Source organism: Littorina saxatilis, unplaced genomic scaffold (assembly GCF_037325665.1).
Source record: "Littorina saxatilis isolate snail1 unplaced genomic scaffold, US_GU_Lsax_2.0 scaffold_163, whole genome shotgun sequence".
Lineage (NCBI taxonomy): Eukaryota > Metazoa > Mollusca > Gastropoda > Littorinimorpha > Littorinidae > Littorina > Littorina saxatilis.
Window position 1 is genome coordinate 180,710 of NW_027127399.1, and position 22,219 is coordinate 202,928.

The window sequence follows — 22,219 nt, forward strand, 5'->3', positions numbered from 1 at the left end:
GATGTAAAGAATAATCCTACAAAGTTTCAATCACATCCGATGAACTTTGTCAAAGATATAAAATGTCTAATTTTTCCTTTGACGCTGACCTGTGACCTTGAAAAAGGTCAAAGGTCAACGAAACCATCGTTAAAGTGTAGAGGTCATTGGAGGTCACGACTAAACAAAATATGAGCCCGATCGCTTTGATAGTTTCCGAGAAAAGTCCAACGTTAAGGTGGTGTCTACGGACGGACGGCCGGACGGCCGGCCGGACAGACTAACACTGACCGATTACATAGTCACATTTTCTCAAGTGACTCAAAAAATTGCTCCAGGGGCTTGCAACGTAGTACAATATATGACCTCACTGGGAGAATGCAAGTTTCCAGTACAAAGGACTAAACATTTCTTACATACTGCTTGACTAAAATCTTTACAAACATTGACTATATTCTATACAAGAACCACTTAAGGGTAAAAGGAGGAACAGAATCCGTTAGTCGCCTCTTACGACATGCGGGGTGCAGAGAAATAAGGATGTGGAAAAGAAGACTTTTGGTAAGTGAAATAAAGGTGATGGATCCAGTCAGGTAGAAATAAGACAACAAGAAAAGAATTGGAAAACTGCAGGGAATAGTAGGGAGAGTTTTCTTGGAAGGAAATATAGGTGAAAGGACTGGTAAGGCAGAAATAAGACAAAAGAAGAGAAGTAAAGGGGTGGGGTAGCTTGGTAAAAACACTCCCGCCGCGTGAAGGCGACCCCATGGGAGCATTTGCACAGATGAATACAACTAAGAACACAAGTGACAAGTGACAAGTGAGAAAAAAAATGAACGAACAAGAGTGCAGTGTAAATGTATTACATGTAGTGGTAAATAAAGAGCAGTTTGTGCAGAAAGAAATTTATGTGTTTTACTTTTAGTTTGCGAAAAACAATCTGATTGGTTTAGTGTGTATGCATGAGAAGTTGAATTTGTGTATTTAACCACATCCTGATCCACGCATTAACTATGGTTTTTGATCCCCAACTATGGTTTCTTATGCCATTTACTATGGTCAGAGGCCAAAAGTACTTGACAGGTATGTGCAATTGCAGAAAATATTCACAGAATTAAAAGGCATACAATCGCAAATGTTCTGTATCCTTGTTCGTGAATGTCTGCGAGCATGAGAACCGTCCGGTCCCTCGCTTTACTCTGTCCCCTTGACTAATTACTGTCTCACAGTCACAGTCCCTTTCTTTGACTTAGTCTCTCAACCTCTCTCTGATTTGATTCGTTGATATTTGATAACTTGATTTAACATAGAATGGCTCTGTGTGCGTAATTTTAACCATTACTTAAACCAATGTTCACTTTGAGTAGCTGAGACGTGAACTGCATATACCGTAAACAACACACACTAGAGGTAACCAGCCAGGAAAATTCAGTAGCAGTCAGACTGTTGTGCTTGCGACCAAAGCCTACGGACAACTGAATATCACACGCACTGAAAAATGTGATGTCTCCTTCACAGTCTAACACACACACATACCGTAAAATCCCTAGCATAGGCCCACCCACCCCTGTGCACAGATATAGGGCAAAATTGGGGGGTGGGCGTTTGCTAGGGATAGACCCCTTTGCACAAAGTAAGTTTTGTGCTCAATCGTGTAATTGAGTGAATACAAACCCCGAAAGCATGTAAGTTAGGTCGTGTGAGTAGAAGTGAAGGAAAAAAGAAAGAAAAATGACTTTGAGGTAAAGAAGGCCAACCGAGAGAGAGAGAGAGAGAGAGAGAGAGAGAGAGAGAGAGAGAGAGAGAGAGAGAGAGAGAGAGAGAGAGAGAGAGAGAGAGAAAGAGAGAGAGAGAGAGAGAGAGAGAGAGAGAGAGAGAGAGAGAGAGAGAGAGAAAAAAGGACTGGCTCTTCTGAAAACAACCCAAGCATAGTCATTCATATAAATTTATAAAGTAAAAAGAAAATCACCAGACCTTTGCAAGGACAAACAATAACAACACAATTCCGGGAAAAAGAAACTTGATGAAATGTCGAAATGTCAACACCAATGAAGCCCTTTCTTTCTGTACAGGGAAGAAATTACACGATCGTCTTTGGAAATGAAACGTTAACTGAACTTGGATTTTGTCTTCAAAAGGCCCAATCTTTCTGAGAAAGAAAAACCCACAAACTTAGGAAAAAAAAGAGGAGAAACTCGAAAAAACATGAACGATGGGTGGGAGTGAGGAGAGGGGACAAAGAATAAGAAAAAAGGAAAGAAACACGAAAAGGTAAAGAAGGGGAAAAAGATGACTTTTAGAACAGGCTGCACAAATCCTAGTGAAAGTGAGCCTATAGTCTCTTTGAAAAAAGCAGGGTGGGCGTTTGCTAGGTAGTTACCCCTGTGCACAACTTTTGGCCCAAAGTGGGGGGTGGGCGTTTGCTAGATGGTGGGCTTATGCTAGGGATTTTACGGTAATATATCCTTACAAACTTGTATGTAATACTTGTGCCCATACACACCTATACTGTAATAGTCATGTCCTTACAAACTTGTACATTCTTGCGACTGTACATATATACCGTATTTGACGGACTACAAGACGCGACTTTTTTTCAAAACAAATCGCATTGCGGCTTATAAAAAGATGCGGCTAAAACGTTACCTAAACTTGAATAGCATTCACCTAATGGAAGTCGCCGCGGATTTTCATTTCGCTCGATTAGCGATTACCGGTACTTTATTAGCTCTCTACTCAAGACTCGGCCCTTTTCTCTTTCTTTCGCGAATCTTCGTTTGTCAACAAGTCGTCGTGACAAGATACCGTACAGAGAAACATTGGATGTATCAGGATCTCGCGCGTGCGCGAGATTTCGTTTTTTTGTGTCTTGCGATAGTTGGAGGAGCGAGAGCCACCATGTTGTGTTTTCGTCCGCTCGAAATGTGCGCAAAAGTTGTAAATCATCCCAAAAAAGCTTATTCCGGGCGGGACTACATGTGCGTGTTGGTTACAAATTGTGTGTATGTGATGTTTTTCTTCAAACCTTTTCACTTTTCTTCTTTGTTTCACTTGTTTATTCTCCGAGCCGATTTTGCCAAATACTGTAATTTTCGTTTGCCTGGTTGTTTTGATTGATTGACACGATCTGATTATTTTTTTTTCGACGGCGGCTAATATAGTGACGTGGCCTATACGTGGCTCGTCCCAATTTTTTGTTAAAAGTCGGGGGTGCGGCTTATAAAACGGTGCGTCTTGTAATCCGTCAAATACTGTACACATATAATTATACACAAACTTGTACACATTTGTGACTATATACTCATAATATCATATCCTCACAAACTTGAGCATTGGTCCGGACGTTTGTCCCATTCACTTATCCATGAAATGAATGCGAGCTTCTGGATATATGGCCAATGAAAATTCTTCAAAAGGTTTCAAACATTGAGCCCTGGTTTTTCTGAGTGTTGTTCGCTCATTGAACACTTTGGTTTTAACCAACTTCACCAATTTGTCTTTGGAGAAATGTCTTCCAGAAAAAATAGTGTGCAATTGTAAAAAGTTCAGTACACAATCTTTACCTGGCAATTTACCCTTTGTGCCTGTCCATTTAGCAGTAAAAAAAGACTTGAAAATAAGAGGAAACTGATTCAGTGTCAGCAGATGTCCAAACAACATAGTCTCTTTTCTTTTTCAATGAACCCTGAGCAGAAGAGGGCTGAGCACTAGTCTGACTAGAGTCCTGAGCAGAAGAGGGCTGAGCACCAGTCTGACTAGAGTCCTGAGCAACAGTCTGACTAGAGTCCTGAGCAGAAGAGGGCTGAGCACCAGTCTGACTAGAGTCCTGAGCACCAGTCTGACTTTCTTTCTTTATTTGGTGTTTAACGTCGTTTTCAACCACGAAGGTTATATCGCCACGAGGGAAAGGGGGAGATGGGATAAGGGAAAGGGGGGAGATGGGATAGAGCCACTTGTTAAGTGTTTCTTGTTCACAAAAGCACTAATCAAAAAATTGCTCCAGGGGCTTGCAACGTAGTACAATATATGACCTTACTGGGAGAATGCAAGTTTCCAGTACAAAGGACTAAACATTTCTTACATACTGCTTGACTAAAATCTTTACAAACACTGACTATATTCTATACAAGAACCACTTAACAAGGGTTAAAGGAGAAACAGAATCCGTTAGTCGCCTCATACGACATGCGGGGTGCAGAGAAATAAGGATGTGGAAAAGAAGACTTTTGGTAAGTGAAATAAAGGTGATGGATCCAGTCAGGTAGAAATAAGACAACAAGAAAGGAATCGGAAATCTGCAGGGAATAGTAGGGAGAGTTTTCTTGGAAGGAAATATAGATGAAAGGACTGGTAAGGCAGAAATAAGACAAAAGAAGAGAAGTAAAGGGGTGGGGTAGCTTAGTGGAAACACTCCCGCCGCGTGAAGGCGACCCCATGGGAGCAACTGCTTCTTCATCAGAATGTTTACGTAGTAAATGTCTTCTCAGATGGCTGTCAAAATCTCCACAGTAAACACAGATTTCCCTGAAGAAGTTGACTTTGAAGTAGAAGTTGCTCCTTTTTCACTGACTGTTGAAGTAGAAGTTACTCCTTTTTCACTGACTGTTGAAGTAGAAGTTGCTCCTTTTTCACCGGCTGTTGAAGTAGAAGTTGCTCCTTTTTCACCGACTGTTGAAGTTGCTCCTTTTTCACGACTGTTGAAGTAGAAGTTGCTCGATCCTTTCCCACCGACTGTTGAAGTATAAGTTGGTCCTTTTTCACCGACTGTTAAAGTAGAAGTTGCTCCTTTCCCATCGACTGTTGGAGTAGAAGTTGCTCCTTTCCCACTGACTGTTCAAGTAGAAGTTGCTCCTTTCCCACCGGCTGTTGAACAGAACACAACATTGATGTAAAAAAAAGATATAGAAGGGATCCGAGTCCCTTCGAAAGATTATGCCAATATGTATGTGCATGCTGGGTATCTGCTTTGACCACAGTCTAATCGTACCGTGAAGCAGGATCTTTTTCACATGCATATATATGATGCACACGTCGAGAATAGGCACGAAGAGTCTTACATAAGTCGACCCTGGATAGACTGAAACATCATCCACCCTACTTTCGAAGGGACTCAAACCCTTAACTTAACTTTGTTTGCTCACCGCCCAGTCCACCCTTTGGTTATCTCAGGGCAGTGCTGCTTTGACATTTAATGTGCGCCACACACAAGACAGATGTCGCAGCACAGGCTTCATCTCACCCAGTCACATTATTCTGACACCTGGCTAACCAGTGGACTCAAACCCAGCCAGGCATGTACTATGTAGAGCAGCAAAATGTCGCCAAGACGACAATTTGCCGCAACAATGAACATAATTATGCTGACTTTGTCACAGAATAAGGCTGTCGGTTGAACTTTGAAGGCTGTTGGTATTTATTCATGCATAGTGTGTGTTATTCTTTTTTAAAAACCGTTATGGTTTTCTTTTCAAGATGGGTGCATATAAATGAGCAACTGATTGTCTGGCTATCTGACTGACTAGAAGAAGAAGAAAACAAGCATTGTCCGAGTGTGCGGGCAATATACCACCACCTGCTGCATAGATTTTCTCCATTTATTCCCTAACATTTAAAATTAACAAGAAGAGCAAACGCTCGATCGAGTCACTTTCGCAGTTCTGAATATTATATGAGGCATCAGATGGACAGGAAGAAATTGCTATTCACAACACAATGAGTCACGTTCACATAAAATTTGAGCCCGGTCACTTTTATAGTTTCCGAGAAAAGCCCAACGTTAAGTTGTGTGTTGCCGAACAGAAAAGGCTAGTTATCTCCCTTGTTTTTCTGATAACGTTCGTAAAAGGCTACAGATGTAAATACTTTGATGTAAAGAATAATCCTACAAAGTTTCAATCACATCCGATGAACTTTGTCAAAGATATAAAATTTCTAATTTTTCCTTTGACGCTGACCTGTGACCTTGAAAAAGGTCAAAGGTCAACGAAACCATCGTTAAAGTGTAGAGGTCATTGGAGGTCACGACTAAACAAAATATGAGCCCGATCGCTTTGATAGTTTCCGAGAAAAGTCCAACGTTAAGGTGGTGTCTACGGCCGGCCAGCCGGCCGGCCGGACGGCCGGCCGGACGGCCGGCCGGACAGACTAACACTGACCGATTACATAGAGTCACATTTTCTCAAGTGACTCAAAAAGTCAATAATGAAAATAAGAAACACATACAGACAGTTTGAGCTATCAGTAAACTGCCGTGGGATGTTTGTTTGTTTGTTTGTTCGTTCTTGGGCTGAAACTCCCACGGCTTTTTATTTACGTGTATGACCGTTTTTACCCCGCCATTTAGGCAGCCATACGCCGCTTTCGGAGGAAGCATGCTGGGTATTTTCGTGTTTCTATAACCCACCGAACTCTGACATGGATTACAGGATCTTTTTCGTGCGCACATGGTCTTGTGCTTGCGTGTACACACGGGGGTGTTCGGACACCGAGGAGAGTCTGCACACAAAGTTGACTCTGAGAAATAAATCTCTCGCCGAACGTGGGGACGAACTCACGCTGACAGCGGCCAACTGGATACAAATCCAGCGCGCTACCGACTGAGCTACATCCCCGCCCCACTGCCGTGGGATAACATAGGATAGCCTAGCCCCATCTTTGAGAAAATTGATAGCAATCACGAGCCGTCACTTACGCAAATTACGCTATTTATGCACTTGGTATTCGGTCCTGGAACTGGTACTACAAGAAATATATCACAGTCGGATATCCGATCGGATATCACTTCTATTCAGTAATCCAAAATCAATTCTGGTCAGTCCAATTGTTGACATGAGCTAAAGCAGGGCAACAATTTTCCGCTCAACACAGGCACAGTACAAACAGATTATTTATACACAAAAAGTCATACTGTATCATGCAGGGCCGGACTAGGCTAAGAGGAGGGGGGGGGAGGGGGGTTGCCAGTGGTGGTCTAGGGGGAACATCCCCTTGGCAGGGTCAAGGGGCAGAGCCCCTTGTGGGGGTGAGGGGGCAAAGCCCCCTGAAGCTGATGGGTAGGTCATATTCTGAGATAGGAAAATGGTCGCTCCTTGCATGAAACGGCATAAAATAAACAATAATAAAAAATGTTTTAAATAAGTGAGGTACATGATTAGGCTGGGGGGGGGGGAGTTGCGCAACCCCCATAACCCCCCCCCCCCCCCCCGGTAGTCTGGCCCTGCCATGCATGTGAAACCTGGCAATGTTATTTGTCTTTGAAAAAAATACCTTCATTTGAAGAGGACACCTTTCCTTTTGTAGGGAGTGGTTGTACAAGTGGCAAAATTGAGTACACCGTAGATACAGAGTCTGCGTCAGAGTTTTCCGTGTCTGGTCGGTATGAGGCATCCTGTCAAACAATTTAAATACAAACCGGCATGAAAATCCCACAAATGTATTATAATTTTGGTTTCTTTCAATACTTACCCTGTGGGTATTACATATGCATTATCCTAATATGATGCCATAATTGCTAGCACGAAAAATATGATAAACATTTATGTCTAAACCAATATTTATCCTGCCAGATAAATCTATACCTAAAGGTACATCTTTTTATTGGCTTATTGGAATCCTCACGTTGGAAAATGTCTGCGACCATTTTTGTTATGTCTCAAAAGTATTTATAAGCGCTATACGATCCAACAATCTTCCGATCGTGTACGTCGGAAGTGACCTTTAAACTTTTAAATCGAAATTCGCCTGACCGTCGGCTCGACCACAGGCAAGGCAGGCGTTAGCTTTGGGGATTGGTTTGGTATACAGAGAGAGCCTCTCTCTCAGTGCTGGGCCAGTCGCTATTATAGAATACTGATGGGCCGGTCGATGCAACGTGGTGTGCGTTGAGCTGTGATTGTCGCGGAGGGTATGAATGACACCGTTTTCATTATCTGTACGATAGCTACCCATTGCCTAAAATTTGAAATACAGGCTTAGTTATTTACTTAGAAGTGTGCATTTTTCTTGGGCTGATAGTGTGGTTGTGCACAAGCTGTTTGGTCTACAGTTGGGGGTAGAACGCCAGTTTCTAAATATGTGATGGTCTCCCCGACTGCATAGCATACAGAGTGCTCACCAATGCAGTTTCAGTGCCAGTAGGGGGTTCGCTGTTACTATACGATCATTCTGTGAACTACACAAGTTATGAACATGTGCTGTTTGGCCAAGAAGTGGCGTATTTAGTACATATGGGCGTGAATACTGGGTTTTCTTTCTAGTGCAGTAGTGGTGGAATGCTAGCTTCCTGGAGATTAAAACTTGGGTGGAATATAGTTAGGAAGGAAGGTTGGGATTCAGATCGGCTAAAAATAAACATGGCAAAAATTGCTCTGGACTGGCCCTTTAATCAACAGTTGTATATTATTGATTTCGGGGATATAACAGTTACAAAACTACATATTCAGGTTCGGATTTCAAATCCCCATTGATCTCCTCTCCGTATTCCAATGAAAAAATCAAAACAAAACAATCAACCCCATACGATTCCACGCACACAGATGCACCCATTTTCACATTCCCCTCACAGCGCGGGTATTGTCTATTTTATTCTATGCACAAATAAGCGATGCTTTGAGTAAAACCAACGTTTGGATTGACCATTGCATTATCTTATCAGTGTTTATGTAGTGCCCATATCACACCATATCCCATTACGCGTAATAGGCAAGTATGTCACACGCTTTCCTTCTCTGCCACTACTAAAGCAAACGTGTGCAAGATTGTTACATGCTTTGGAGCATGTGCAAGAACGGATTCAAACTCGAAATCGTCCCCCCAAAAGCCCCAAAATGCACACACAACTTTTATTTCTCCTGCTGTTATCGTTTCTTCTCTTTACAAATTCTTCAACGCTGAGAATACTGAGAACGGCATCCCAGACGACAGTACTGTTTCCATACGCGAATTTAGCTGCCCTTGGAAAGTGGCTCGCTCAGGAGGCCTGTTAGTCTGAAACTGGAAGGACAGAGTTCTGAACATAGATGACAAAGACCCCGAAAAGAACAACATTTCGCGGATGCAGACACAGAAAGACGTCACGAAGAATGCGATGCTTCAAAAGATACAGACTGTGACGATGACTGTGACGTCGTTCACATATACCGAGTGACACGTGACGACTTAACTCCACAAGATTGAGCAATCTTGGGATCACACGCAAACACACACCTCACTCACTAACGCACACCCAAGAAAGTTTACAAGTGGAGACAGACATCACTATGTATAAAAAGACTAAAGGAACCACATGTAACTTATAAACTGTATATAATAAACACAAATTTATGCACGAAACATCCACACATTTAACGTGTACACTCTACAAATACTACGAAAATTGACAACACATGAATTCACATGAAATTATCCTGGAACTCCAGTCCTAAGCACCCCCCCTATGGTTAAATAGCCTGTTAGTATACGGCGCTCAATAAGGTCGCATCACCAAATTACACGAACACAGACACATGCTTTAACCACGACAGAGTACTTAGCTTTTTCGGGATACACAACGCCCACCAAGGCCTCACATGTCCTTCCCTCCTCAGAAGGCCGCAGCTTCCTGATTCTGACCCCCTAGAAAGGTCCCCGACTGCCTAAGCACGTCGAACCCAGCTCCAGTCCTTCGGAGCTGTTCCCCAGATTCCTAGGCATGTAGAGTTGACCAGACTCCTTCCTCATGCTGTCTTCTGGTGGTCCTGCGTACACTCTGGGTGGAATCTACTGGTCGGAGTAACCCACGCCGCTCTTCTTGCGTTGCTGTGAGCCGTAGTCGCCTCCTGACAGCGTCCCATCTGTCCAGATCTCGACGCCTTCACGTGAACATACGTCCCTCCTCCGTTCTCTCTCCGGCCAACTGCATGTAAATAAAATCAGCACGTTAATACTGAACAATAACATCCCTAGCTACCTGGCGTGTATCGATGGTTGTGTTAGTGTTCATCGGTGATGCAAACCTTTAGCGCATCATACCGATGGACATCAAGATCGAAACTTTACACCAAGTAACCATGTATGGAAAGGATAATTATTTAAAACATTAGCTATACAACGGGGCTTTACAAATGGATTTATAGTTTGCTTAAACCTATAAACTTATTGTATTTATCATGACCATATACGCCATGTGATATGTTACAAATAACTGGACAAACGTTCACTAAATGTTAGATTGTGGTATCCAACTTTAACATTACATTACGCAACCACAATTGCATGACACAACACCCATATCCCCACATGTATGATAACTCCCCGCGTAATATTACACACTATAATATGAAGGTATAAAACAACATGCTCAATAACATAAGAATACAAAAGTTGTCGGAAAGTAGACCGCCATCTTGTATAAAATGTGATATTCCACGTAAACGAATATTTAACAACTATGTGCAAATAATTACACACATATAATTCCACTGTATGTTCACTGCATATCACTTCCCAAACATGCATTAATATACATGTAAATCCCGAGGCTCCCTATACGAATAGGTAGTAATGGGCCGGTCGATGTAATTCTCATATTTCCCGTGCACATTCCCACGGACATAAACACGCTTCAAAATCATCGTGTCCCACAATATTACAACACTACTGAAACGTAAACACAAACAAAACAAAACATTAGACAACGACATCTACTCAGCCACAGCAATTCGAAACAATAGTCCACCCGCCAAGTCAATGACAACGCTCACCGTAAAAAACCGCCGGGTGATGGAGTACTCGCGCCCGCCAGTACGTCTGCAACCGTACCGTTGACTCTCTCGGGTAGCACTGAACCAAAACCGTGCTAGTTCGCTGACGGGGTGCCAAAGTGTATTCGTACACCGCTGACCCGGACTATGTTAATTCTTCTCTTACTAAATAGCCTATAGATACGCTATAATATAATTTATGCATTACACTATATTATCTTACCAGGTGAAATGAACATTATTTAATTTGCACGACTGTGCCCAACAAATATTTACAAACTTTCGTTTTCTGCAGCTTGACCTGGTTTGTTCACCGCGCGTTACCGGGTGACTATAGCCCGTTCCACGATTCGGACACAAACTTGCAAATACGCGAAGTTACAGGCGTAAAGCATCTCACATCCCACACGCATACATTCTACAATAGTGTTTGGACTCCAATGCTTATGTTGTAAATAACACAATTATTATATACACTCAAACATATAACAATTACATCATCTCGTGTATCTACAAAAAGCCTGTTTAAGCTTCTTCTGCATCTCTAAAACCTCGGGTTGTGACACCGATACGTCATTCATAGTTGTTCGTTCACTTCCGTCAAAAAGTAGATCTCTCCACAATGGCTGCTCCTGTGTTTAGGTTTGTCAAGCTTGAGTACGCAAAACGTGTTTGTTCTCTCCTCTGTTGAAGCTGTGACATAAATGCTATTCCGACTTGGTCGTGTGACAGAGTTTTCTTCCACACTCGATTAGCTGATGTCTAACTCAGCCTGACGGCTTCGTTAGACAATCAACGTAATCTCGTGTGGAAGAAAACGTGTCACACGACCAAGTCTGAATAGCAGGTAATGTGATATGGGCACGACATATATATTTTAGTTTCTACACTCACACTGCTCTCAGATGCTGAATGGTTTGATTGGTCAGACTCGATAGATTCACACTCAGTAGGAAATCCTGAGAAAAAAAATCAACAAATTGTTTTAGCAGCAGCATTTCATCCACAGGGGTGCTGGTGACTAAGACCTTCCAAATCTGAAATCCACAAGATATTATTTTTTTTGCGCACCTAAATCGGAAGACTAAATAGTCAAGCATGAAAACACACAAGAAAGCTATAGGAAATTGACGCCAAAAAAAAATTGATGAGCGGGGTGGGTGGGGGTGCAATCTATGATCCGATTCGTGGCCCCAGGGTGATGACGCTGTTGAAAGCGCCACATTTCAGTGGCAGTGGAGTGGAGTAACGCTTGCCGCGTCTTTCGTGGGATGTCTAGCAGACGACATCGCCAGCTATACTTTCTCGGTAATGAGAAATCAAAATCTTTAGAGTTAATTCCTGAATCGGACCTGATCAAATCGGAAATTATTTTTAAGCAAACATCCCAAATCAGAAATCCGTTTTGAATCAGACAACTAGCACCCCTGCATCCAACAGCATAGCAACAATTCCCAAGTATCATACAAATTAACACACAAGTGCACAAGACATACGGTACTTTACCCACTTTTGTTTTTTTACAACTGCCGATAACGCATGATTCTGCGTAATTGACGCACTGAAATCACGCCGAGATTTTCACTCACTGCGTCAACTGCGCAGGTTTTGACCCCTGTGAAGAAGCTTCCGTGCACAGCAGACACTATTTCCGAACGTCACCACTGAGGTGCGTTTCCGAATGCAAAGTCACAAGTATACAACGCTAGCAAAATCGCGTGACGTTCACTACTACTGTGTAGCGAAATAACTAACTTTGCAAGCCAAGTTTTCCTTGCCTTCAGTCGCTAGTTTACACACGTTAAACTTTGAGAAAAATCCTAGATAAAATGTGACTCCCTAAAATTCCAAAATGACTTCCAGATTTTTGGACAGGGGGTCATCATGACTCTTTGTTTTGAATCCTACAGGAAGCTCTGATGTGGGCAAAACAGGACCCCTGTCCACTTGGTTTGACGCCAAATCAGACTCTTGGCCATATATGTTGATCGTTAAAACTATGTACAGAACATGTGGATTCATGGGCTGAGACTAGCAGTGATTCTACATCATATTTCAGATCAAAGTCAAATAGCAAAGAAGGTGTGCAGCAAAATCGACTGAAAAACACCAGGTATCCACTTGGTTTCCAAACAATATGCCGAGATGACATCACTCGCCTTTCTTTGTTTGTATCGGTGGCTGCGGACCCTCGTCTTCTTCACAAGGTGATTCAGCATCAGCATCACTACCGTCTTGTTCACATTCGACTGTTTGTCCTGGTAGAGCAAAAGGAAAGAAGAAAATTTTACACATTATTTAGGATGGGAATTGGAAAAAGTGAAAAAGGCGGAAATTCACCTTTATGATCCCCCCCCCGCCCCCCAAAGTGTATGTTTCTGGTAACGTGACTAAAAAATATAGGGTAGGTAGGTCGGGAATCTTTTTTTTTTAAATATCTTTTTAACTTATTTTGTCAAAAAACAGGATTTTTTTCCTTCGAAAAACCATTTTTTTCTTGTTTTGTTTTAAATGCAAACAAAGTCGAGTCGGCAGGGAAAATAGGTAGGGTCGGGTGACCAGAAACATACAACTTTTTTTTTTGGGGGGGGGGGGGGGGGCGCGCTTAAGGGTGATTTGCGGGTCAATTCCCATCCCTGATATTTCTGAACATCCCTCTGTTCTGTCCTTATGGTGCGCCAAATTGCTGACCACAAATTTCATAACCCATATTAGACTGAAAATCTGAGGCCTGATCTAGGAACGCTGAAGAAGAAGAAGAAGCTATAACCAGGGGTGTGGTTTGGTGTCAGATATCGGTCCTAGACCGGAATTTTTCCTAATTGTCCGAAAAATTGTAATCCAGTCAAATGTCCGTCCATTTACATGATAAGCCGGTCCATGACCGCTCAGTTTGCTATAAAATCGGTCAGACCTAAAACCGTTTATTAAACAAGATGGCAAATAAACTTACAAGCTAACATATATATAGAAAACGATCGCTCGTATTCGTCCTCATGGTCCAATTGAGATTATGTAAACATGGCCTCCATTGAATCCCTGATTAAAAAAAGAAACATCAAAGAACTCTGGAATGTTTTGGGAGTAGGGGTAGGGTTTTGGTAGATGAACAGGGAAGTGAGCAATACGAGGCCACCGATCTGTTGGCGTCAGAATCTCAACCATCGGTATCGGGTTTGGGAGAAGAATCAACCCAAAAAACAAGCGAAAGAGGTTCTTCAGTCGGAACACAGCATCAGTCTGTCTTAGTCTGCCTCAGTTATCAATGCAACAGCTCAACCTACAGTCCCAGGAAGTAGGACAATCTTCAATTAACATTTTGTTTTCTCCAAAACAATTATGTAGTGTCACCATATTGGTTTGTTCTTATTTTTATTGTCAGTTCATTACTAGTCAGAAGCTGATTGAAGGTTAGCTGTGTTTGTGTGCTTTCTCATTTGATAAGAGAGAGAAAGAGAGAGAGTTTTTGTAACATTAAATGTCCTTAAAATATATGGAAACGGTCAAATGACCGGAAAAAGTTTTGTTGATCAGGACGATTTGTCCGACCATCAAATTTTCTAGCTACACCTCCGTATAACTCTACTTAACTGCACCAAAATCCACTGCACTGAAAAACGCCAGGTTTCATGTTTTAAAGAGGCGACTCCTGGTATAAAAGGAGCCAAGCTCCGCCTCGTTCAGTATGTTTGGGGAGAATGAGCTCGTCACTTCAGAAAGAAAAATCAAAAATTATGCCAGAAAGCAGTAGTTTTTCGACACGAAATGTGTTCGAGTTTTATATAAAGTAGTGACGAACACAATAGCACACAAACTTGGATAGAACACAAGGCACATGCATGCAAATGGGGGGGGGGGGAAGAGAGAGAGAGAGAGAGAGAGAGAGAGAGAGAGAGAGAGAGAGAGAGAGAGAGAGAGAGAGAGAGAGAGAGAGAGAGAACGAACGAATGGCACACACACTGTGTGAGAATAAAACACAGAAAGGGGGTGGTGGGGGGGTTGGAGAAACCCCGAGTAACAAGAAAAATTCCGAAGCAGCTTGTACTCTCTTATCTTCGAACAAACTCAGCTAGATACCAAACGGTCAGTGTGCGGTGTAACTGGAATGTTTCTAGTTCAGATACGTCAGCTCCTACACATCTCATAGCAAACGCCGCTCTTCGATTTACGGTGTTGACAACAGAATTGCCAACAGGAACCTGGGGGGAAGAAGAGAAAGTTTGCTGCCTATCACAGTGTTGATTGACACAATGGAAAGCAAAGGTGCTTGCTAGACCCTTTCTACTTTATACAGTTGCACAGCATGAAAGCAAAAGCTATACACACTAAATTTGCTGAAATGTTGTCACCTAGAATTTTGATGTCAACTATTCTGTTCCCTGCTGGAGATTCCACAGTCAAATTTGCATCATCAGTTTCCTCACTCTCTTCACACTCACTGTCTGATTTATCTTCTTCCTCATTACCAGACTCCTCACTACTACAATCAAAGATCAGTTTGTACAAGGCAGGGTTCTCTAGTTTTTGTTCCGATCGAGTGGTACAATCTGCTGATTCACTTGTAGTTGTACCAAAACTTGAACTTTCAGCACTTACAGTTTCGTCACTCGATGCTATACTTTCGCTGTTTTGATTCGTCTGCTTCTTCGTGTGCTTATTTCCACAAAATTTGCGTTTCTTGGGCTTTGAAGGCCCATACTTTTTATCCCCGGGCATAGTCTTTACCAAAACAAACTGCAATACCCTAAAATACACTCAACACAGCTGCACACAATGTATCTTGAAAGTAAAATGAAAACAGCATGTCGCGTGTAAACAGTCGGCCATTTTGAATGGCAGATAGGGAGGTGCCCATTGTTTCAGGTTTTCAAGGGAGTAATCCTTGTTATTAGGTACAGAAGGAGAGTGACTGAATGTTATTTTTTTACTGTTTTGGGTCGCCATTTTGGGTGTTGTCAGCACCACACCCACCCAACTAAAAGGCCATTATCTCAAACAATGATTTGTTTATGCAAAATACAATTGCAGCACATAAAAGATGAATAATGTCTGAATAAAATGAGCCATAACAAAGGTATGTATCTGAAAAATGATGTTTTGGCAAAATTCTGGGCGACCCTAAAATACAATTTATTTACCAAAGAACATACATTTTACCATTAACAGTGATTATTTGATTATCATATTGTTATAGCAAGCGCCAATGGCGTCAACTGAAGTGCAGGTGCACTCACACGACAGCTAAAATTGACATCGCACGTCTCTCTGTGGTGTGGTATACCATGTCACGGAAGCCACTTGTGAGCCTCTCAACATAATTTATGTGATTTTCAAGCCATTGTATTCGCTCCAACGAAAGTCGGTATCTATGTCAGTATGTGCAGCAAAAATTTGGTAACAGACATTTAGAAAGGTGAGGATTCCGATAAGCAGAAGAACTAGGCAACAATTTTGACTGAAGGTCCCCTTTAACTGCATGGGTACGAAACTTTGTATGCAAGCTCTCTGTGTAAAATCACTAATAAATCAACCAATTTACATTAATGAGTCACAGTTGCAATAGGAGTAACCACACAAAGCACTTGACACTGGTTGACACTGAAACAGTCTAACTGATGACAGAAAATATCTCTTTTATCCCCCCCCCCCCCCCCCCCTATATATTGTCAAACTGCAGACTCAAACACAGAATGAAACCGAGAAAGCAAAACATGTTTAGAAAATGACATTTTAAGGCTGTAAATCACTAAATCAGTAAATGTCTCGAATCGACTGGGTAAATATTTTGTGTCCTAGCAACTTTTGATTTTGGGGGTATGCATGTCTAATTATATCTAATCATGTCACGACTCACATTGTGGTTTTATCGTGTTAGGTTAATCGTGGTAGCAATTGCAAAAGGCGTTCATGTTTAGAATTAGATACCTGTAGGCTCATGCTCAGGTCTTCTGAAAAGGGACGCCATGACCATGCGATGTCCGTAAGTGTAGTGTGGAAAGTACACATTGCCCGTGTCATTTTTTTCCCCCATCTGCACAAATACAAAACGCTTAAATAAGTTCCATTTTCAGTAAACCTTAAACAAAATCCCTTGGGCCCATCCATTTATTTTGTTGGCTAGCTCTGGTTGATGAGTGATCCGGGCAGAAAGATAAATACATATATTGAATAAGTTGGCCAGTCGTTAACATGCAGTTTGAAAATTATGATGCTGTTACAGTTAGTGTTAGGATTTCCACACAGACCACAGTGCCATTGGATATTTGAGTCACCTAATTCTTCATACCTGTCATCGGGGATACCTAGCGTGGAACCAGTGGCCACATGTCTCACATTATACGCCCTTATCATCCCAAGTACGTAACTGTGACATCACAGTCCCCACACGGTGACGGTTAGTGCGTATCAGAAGGGTCACCTGACGAGGACAAAAGCGGGGCCTGGTTCTGGTGCATAGGAGTTCAAAAGTAACAGGATGAACAGATACAGTTTCACTTCCACAGATCTTTTCCTTTCAAAAAGATTAAAAAAAATACTACATCTTCTAGCATAGCTGCAGCTGGCAAGTGCATTGGTCACAAGGCTAAGTCGTGTGTTGGTGCTTCGGAAGACATTTTCCTCGCAAAACCAGTAAGGTGCAAGCTATTGACACTATCCAGGCGAGTGGCCTCTGAAACTACTAGTAGACTATGACCCAGTAAAGTGGTGACTACGAACAGGACGGTAATGCAAGCCATTGCTCTTTCACTCAGCAGCGTCAATCACCAAATCAGACTCATAGTCAATCAGAACAAAAGCGGGGACCAGCATACTCACAGAGTCGCTCTAATTGCCTCTACATTTGGTATCCAGAACTGTCTTAACTCTTATATTGGGACAGGTATTGGTAATACGCTACTTTGACTCGAACAAGCCCATTGTGGCTGTCTTCTTCGACGCAACAGCATTGGGTTTGTCTCGTCAAAGTATCGAAATACGATCATGATAATCAGTGACGAGAGATGATGCATGCGTGTCTTCCAAGCCCTGAGACTTTCGCTGTGAACGTGGGATCTTTTTCGTGCGCATGTGTGCACACGTGGGTGTTCGGACACGACCCGATGTTGATTTCAGTTTCGCTTCTGACAGTCACACTCACAGTACAGTATAACTATAATTTATAAATATATAAGTTTTATTTACGTTTTTATTTCTTCTTCGTTTCCTTAAATTTAACAAGTAACAATTAACAAGCTGTTTAACGTTCTGTTGTTGTTAATAAATATATATAGATATTAAAATCTCGAAGTCCATACATGATGTCACAGAAAAACCAGCCACAAAGTGCAAAAGAAAAGTTCGAAACGACGAAAGAGCTCGCGCTCGCGATCTCGCAGCTGAGCTAGTTTCAATTTCTCCACTCAAAAGCTGACACCTCAGACGAGTCTGTTATCCGAAATACCAAGCACAAGTTTCGATGTAGAATTACTAAATGATACTATTTGTCAACAAAATATATGCACTAGTGTCAGAAAAATGGTTTAATATGTTCAAAAGTTTCGAGTCGAGTTCCCGATTTCTGGAAACACGTGCGCATGCAAGTTCGCTACTCAGTACTTGCTGTAACTTCAAGTAAATCTTTGTAACCCTATGTAATGTTATTACCATTCTTCCCAGCAAAGCACACAATTGACAACAAGTCAAATAGTAGTACAAGAAAGAAATAATACTTGATAAATAAGTTAGATAAAGAACAAATCAAAGAAAGCAAAAATGACTTACCGCATGTCTGAATGAGTTGGACGCCATTTTCCCGGTTGCAGGGGCACAGCAAAATCAAGCCGTATATATCTTCGACATTTTTAATCTTGCACCGAATGAGGACTCAAACAGATTTGTTTTGGATTAGTTCTTTAGATTGTAGGTTAAGAAGCTTAACCCTGATTTTTTTTTAAATATGACTCAATTGTTTTTGAGATTTGGAATAAAAAGGTGTGGGATCCATAAATTCCCTTTTTTACATAATGTACATATTGACTACAAACTTCAATTTACATTAAATCTCAAACGGCAGATATTTTTAATCCTAGTAAAGGGAGACAGTACACTTTATGATGTCTTGCTTATAGTAACGCAATGATTACCTCCCTTCTCCCTTCTCCCGCTTTCAAATTCGTATTTACCTTAGGTCCCCCGATCTCCGGGAGACGTATGCTCAAAATGTTATAAAAAGGGGGGGTCCGGGCTCCCGATGGGGGACTTATACCCCCTGTAAGTATACTATATATATATATATATATATATATATATATATATATATATATATATATATATATTTATATACACCACCAACATAATGCAACCCCTCCCCAGGTAGAACGGTCAACTGCCCTTCACAACTTAGTTAATCACAGGAATTCTTTAGGCGAAAAGAACTCCATTCCTTCAAACAGCGCAATATTCGTTAACTTTTCCTTTCTATACAAAACTTCAGCGCTCTTACGTATTACAGTTTTGACGAAGCTCACTGAAATATGCCACACACAAAAAACCTAGAGCCTGCCAAAGATCAAATACATCTGAACATGTTTCAAACTAGATTGTAAAACAATCTAAGCACAAATATTCTTTGTATATGACTGTGTGTGTGTGTGTGTGTGAGTGTGTGAAAATATTAAGCTTTTCCTTGAGCGTATGATTTTGGAGCCATTCCATGGAATGTGTTTTGCACAAAATTATGATGTCCATTGACGTTTCTAAAAGCGTTCAAATGTCCTATTGATGTTAAAGAGCTAGAGGACATTAATTTTGTCCTGTATACATGTATGAATTTGTAGGAACATCCCTGATATCATGCTGCAAACTGTACAAAACACACTTAAAACTCTTTAAACTATATGATTGACTTTCAAGGGAATATTAATAGAACCTACCATCAAATACTGGCAAATGAAGATAATTGCATTATCCGCAAGTTTAAGCAAAGGCGCGGCGGAACAGTTGACACAAGGTCAAAGCGTGATATGTACCGCAAAGTTTCTCAGCACTCATCGGAATATGGGGAAGATGCACACACCTACAAAGTTTCTGTTCTATGCACGCTCAGCTCACATAAGATCTTGAAATGAAAAATGTACACATGATTAGCAAAGTTTTTGTACACTGCATGTTCAAAGTCAGGAATGAATCAGGGTCTCCCTGAAGACTGGGTCTTGCCACCTGATGACCTGTGCTTTCGCAAAAATGGCCTGGTCAAAAACGAGGACAATGTGTTGCAGTTCCAGTTCCCTTGAAACCTGAATGTATGGCAAGAACCGTCGATGTGTCTGTTGGACTGCTGACTATCATAGGCAGGTATGGAACCTGTACAACAGACAAAGGAAAACGTACAAGCGGGGTAAAAGAGCATAATTGTGCTTGAAGTAGATAAAAAGAACGACAAGTTTGTTTGTGTGAGTACGTGTAAATGAATGTTTGTTTAAAATAATAACACATTTTGGTTGCTTGTGTTTAAACAAAAATTATTACATTTTATTTGTGTGCCTGTGCTAGGAACAAAGATAAAAGAAACACCTATAAGGATCCAGTGTTTAAAAAACCCACAAACAGACATGTCCAATAAAGTGGAAGGGTAAAAAAACACACACAAAACATTTTAGGTGTATACATGTTTCTTTTCAGTTATTTTGTTAAACAGGTACCCAATCTGTACAACATATTACATAGGAAAACGTGCAAGCCGAGAAAACAATCAGATGCTTGAAGCAGAAAAAACAACGAACAGTTTGTGTGAGAAAGTGTAAATACATTTTTGCTTTAAAAAACCCAAACATTTTGGCTGCTTCAAAAATGATAATAATGAAAGTAAATGTTGTGTGCCTGTGCTAAGAACAAAGATAAAAGAAACAGTTTATGGTCCCAGTGTTTAAAAAAAAAGAAAAAAAGTTACATTTCCACTAAAGTGGTTAGTTACAAAAAACATGTTAGGTTTATACATGTACAGTGGAACCCACATTTATGACCTCCAAAAATCTGAGAAAACCAGGTCTTAAAAAGGAGAATCTTAAATCGGGGGTAAATTTAGAGAAGTTATGAACAGAAAATCTGAAAAGGCAAGGTCTTAAATGGAGGAAGTCTTAACTTTGGGGGTTCCACTGTATACACTTACAAGAAAAAAAATGTCCTCACTTCCTTTTAACTTTAAAAAAAAAGTGACAGCGTGTTAGAAAATGTTAGTGGAAACCAATTCCAATGTATTCATTACACTGTTACTGTTAGTATACAATCCTATTTTGTATGGAACACAATTCATCAATTCATCAAACCTACTTTCGACATTGGCGGAATCTGCCATCTTGCACTGCAGCATTGAATCCAGTCCAATTGTGTAAGGTCTGTAGATGCAGCTGAGGAAGCTTTGTAAAGAAGGCTAGTAGGTCAAGTGCCAAGGGGAGGAACTGCAGGAGAAATAATCAGATACATAAATGGTTGAAATGTATAACATCATTATAGGGGGTGTTTACAATGTGTGTACAATAAACATCTGTGCAGTTAAAACTCAGATCTATACAAAAACAATGACATGTAAACAGAACAGAACATGTGTGTGCCCAAGCACTAGTTTGTCAATGTCTGCATGCATGTACTGCAGTGTTATTGTGTATCCTAACATGAATTTCTGTCATAATATTAATGACAACCTTAGTAGTCAGAATTCAAAATTACCAAAGTAGGTGATCTTTCTTGCAGTAAAACAACTGTCTAGTTGCATTTCATACTCTGAATTTAACCCATTGAAAAGCAGTTTACTATCATAACAACTCATTAGCTGTAACCAATACAAGAAAAATGATATATCAATCACATAGGCCCCTGTATAAACAATAACATGTTGCATCTGCACCTTATTGTACCTCTGCAATATTAATCCTAAACTGTTGTGATGCTATGAAGTGTTAATTAGAAGATTATCAATATCAAACATAATTTGCTCAGAAATATACACACAACTATTTCAAATGAAATTCAAGCAGGTTTTTACTCACCAACACATCTCGACACATATGTCAGCACAATTATCCACGGGTTGCTCAGAAGGTTCAGGCCCTTTCCTTTTATGTGTAACCACAGGCGGAAGGTATCGTTCACTGGACCACCACTATCATAGAAAAACTAGTAGTGTAACATACGCAGGAAGACAGGTCTGGGATCAACACACTGCTGCATTTCGCTTTCTTACGCTTGACCAAGGCAGGAGAGCTTGACACACACTGTGGATCTGAAGGAGTGACAACAACAGCATCACTGGACGTGTCAATTCGCTGTACATAGTGTTTCTTCGCTCGCTGGAGTCGAACAATACATGTCAGACGCTGGTAGCAGACGACACGATGATAAGTACTCGTTTCAGCTGTTTGTCCATTTGCGACTCGTTCCGTCAATGTTTTGGCAGACAGCCTGTTCTTAACGCTCAAGGTTAATCCACTCAGATGCACCTGTCAAAGCTTTTGCCCACGAAACAC

General features: G+C 41.1%; 1 protein-coding gene and 1 long non-coding RNA gene across 3 annotated transcripts; both read right to left on the reverse strand.

Annotated features, from left to right (window-relative positions):
- Positions 1-3,234: 3,234 nt before the first annotated feature.
- On the reverse strand, positions 3,235-17,322 carry LOC138955862 (uncharacterized). 2 transcript variants are annotated; one of them, XR_011452404.1, is made up of 4 exons: positions 16,644-17,322; positions 12,878-12,976; positions 7,246-7,366; positions 3,235-4,842 (listed from the first exon to the last, which is right to left on the reverse strand). XR_011452404.1 is itself a non-coding variant. In XM_070327377.1 (4 exons), the coding sequence occupies exons 1-4, from the start codon at positions 15,432-15,434 to the stop codon at positions 4,814-4,816; spliced, it is 369 nt and encodes a 122-aa protein (XP_070183478.1). In that variant the 5' UTR covers positions 15,435-15,528; the 3' UTR covers positions 3,235-4,813. The 2 variants fall into 2 exon arrangements, 1 of the variants encoding a protein (XP_070183478.1); XM_070327377.1 differs by lacking the exon at positions 16,644-17,322 and adding an exon at positions 15,315-15,528.
- A 1,708-nt stretch (positions 17,323-19,030) lies between these two features.
- Positions 19,031-21,200, reverse strand: LOC138955870 (uncharacterized). The gene is made up of 2 exons (XR_011452411.1): positions 21,027-21,200; positions 19,031-20,060 (listed from the first exon to the last, which is right to left on the reverse strand). It is a non-coding gene; the product is annotated as an uncharacterized lncRNA (long non-coding RNA).
- Positions 21,201-22,219: the final 1,019 nt, after the last annotated feature.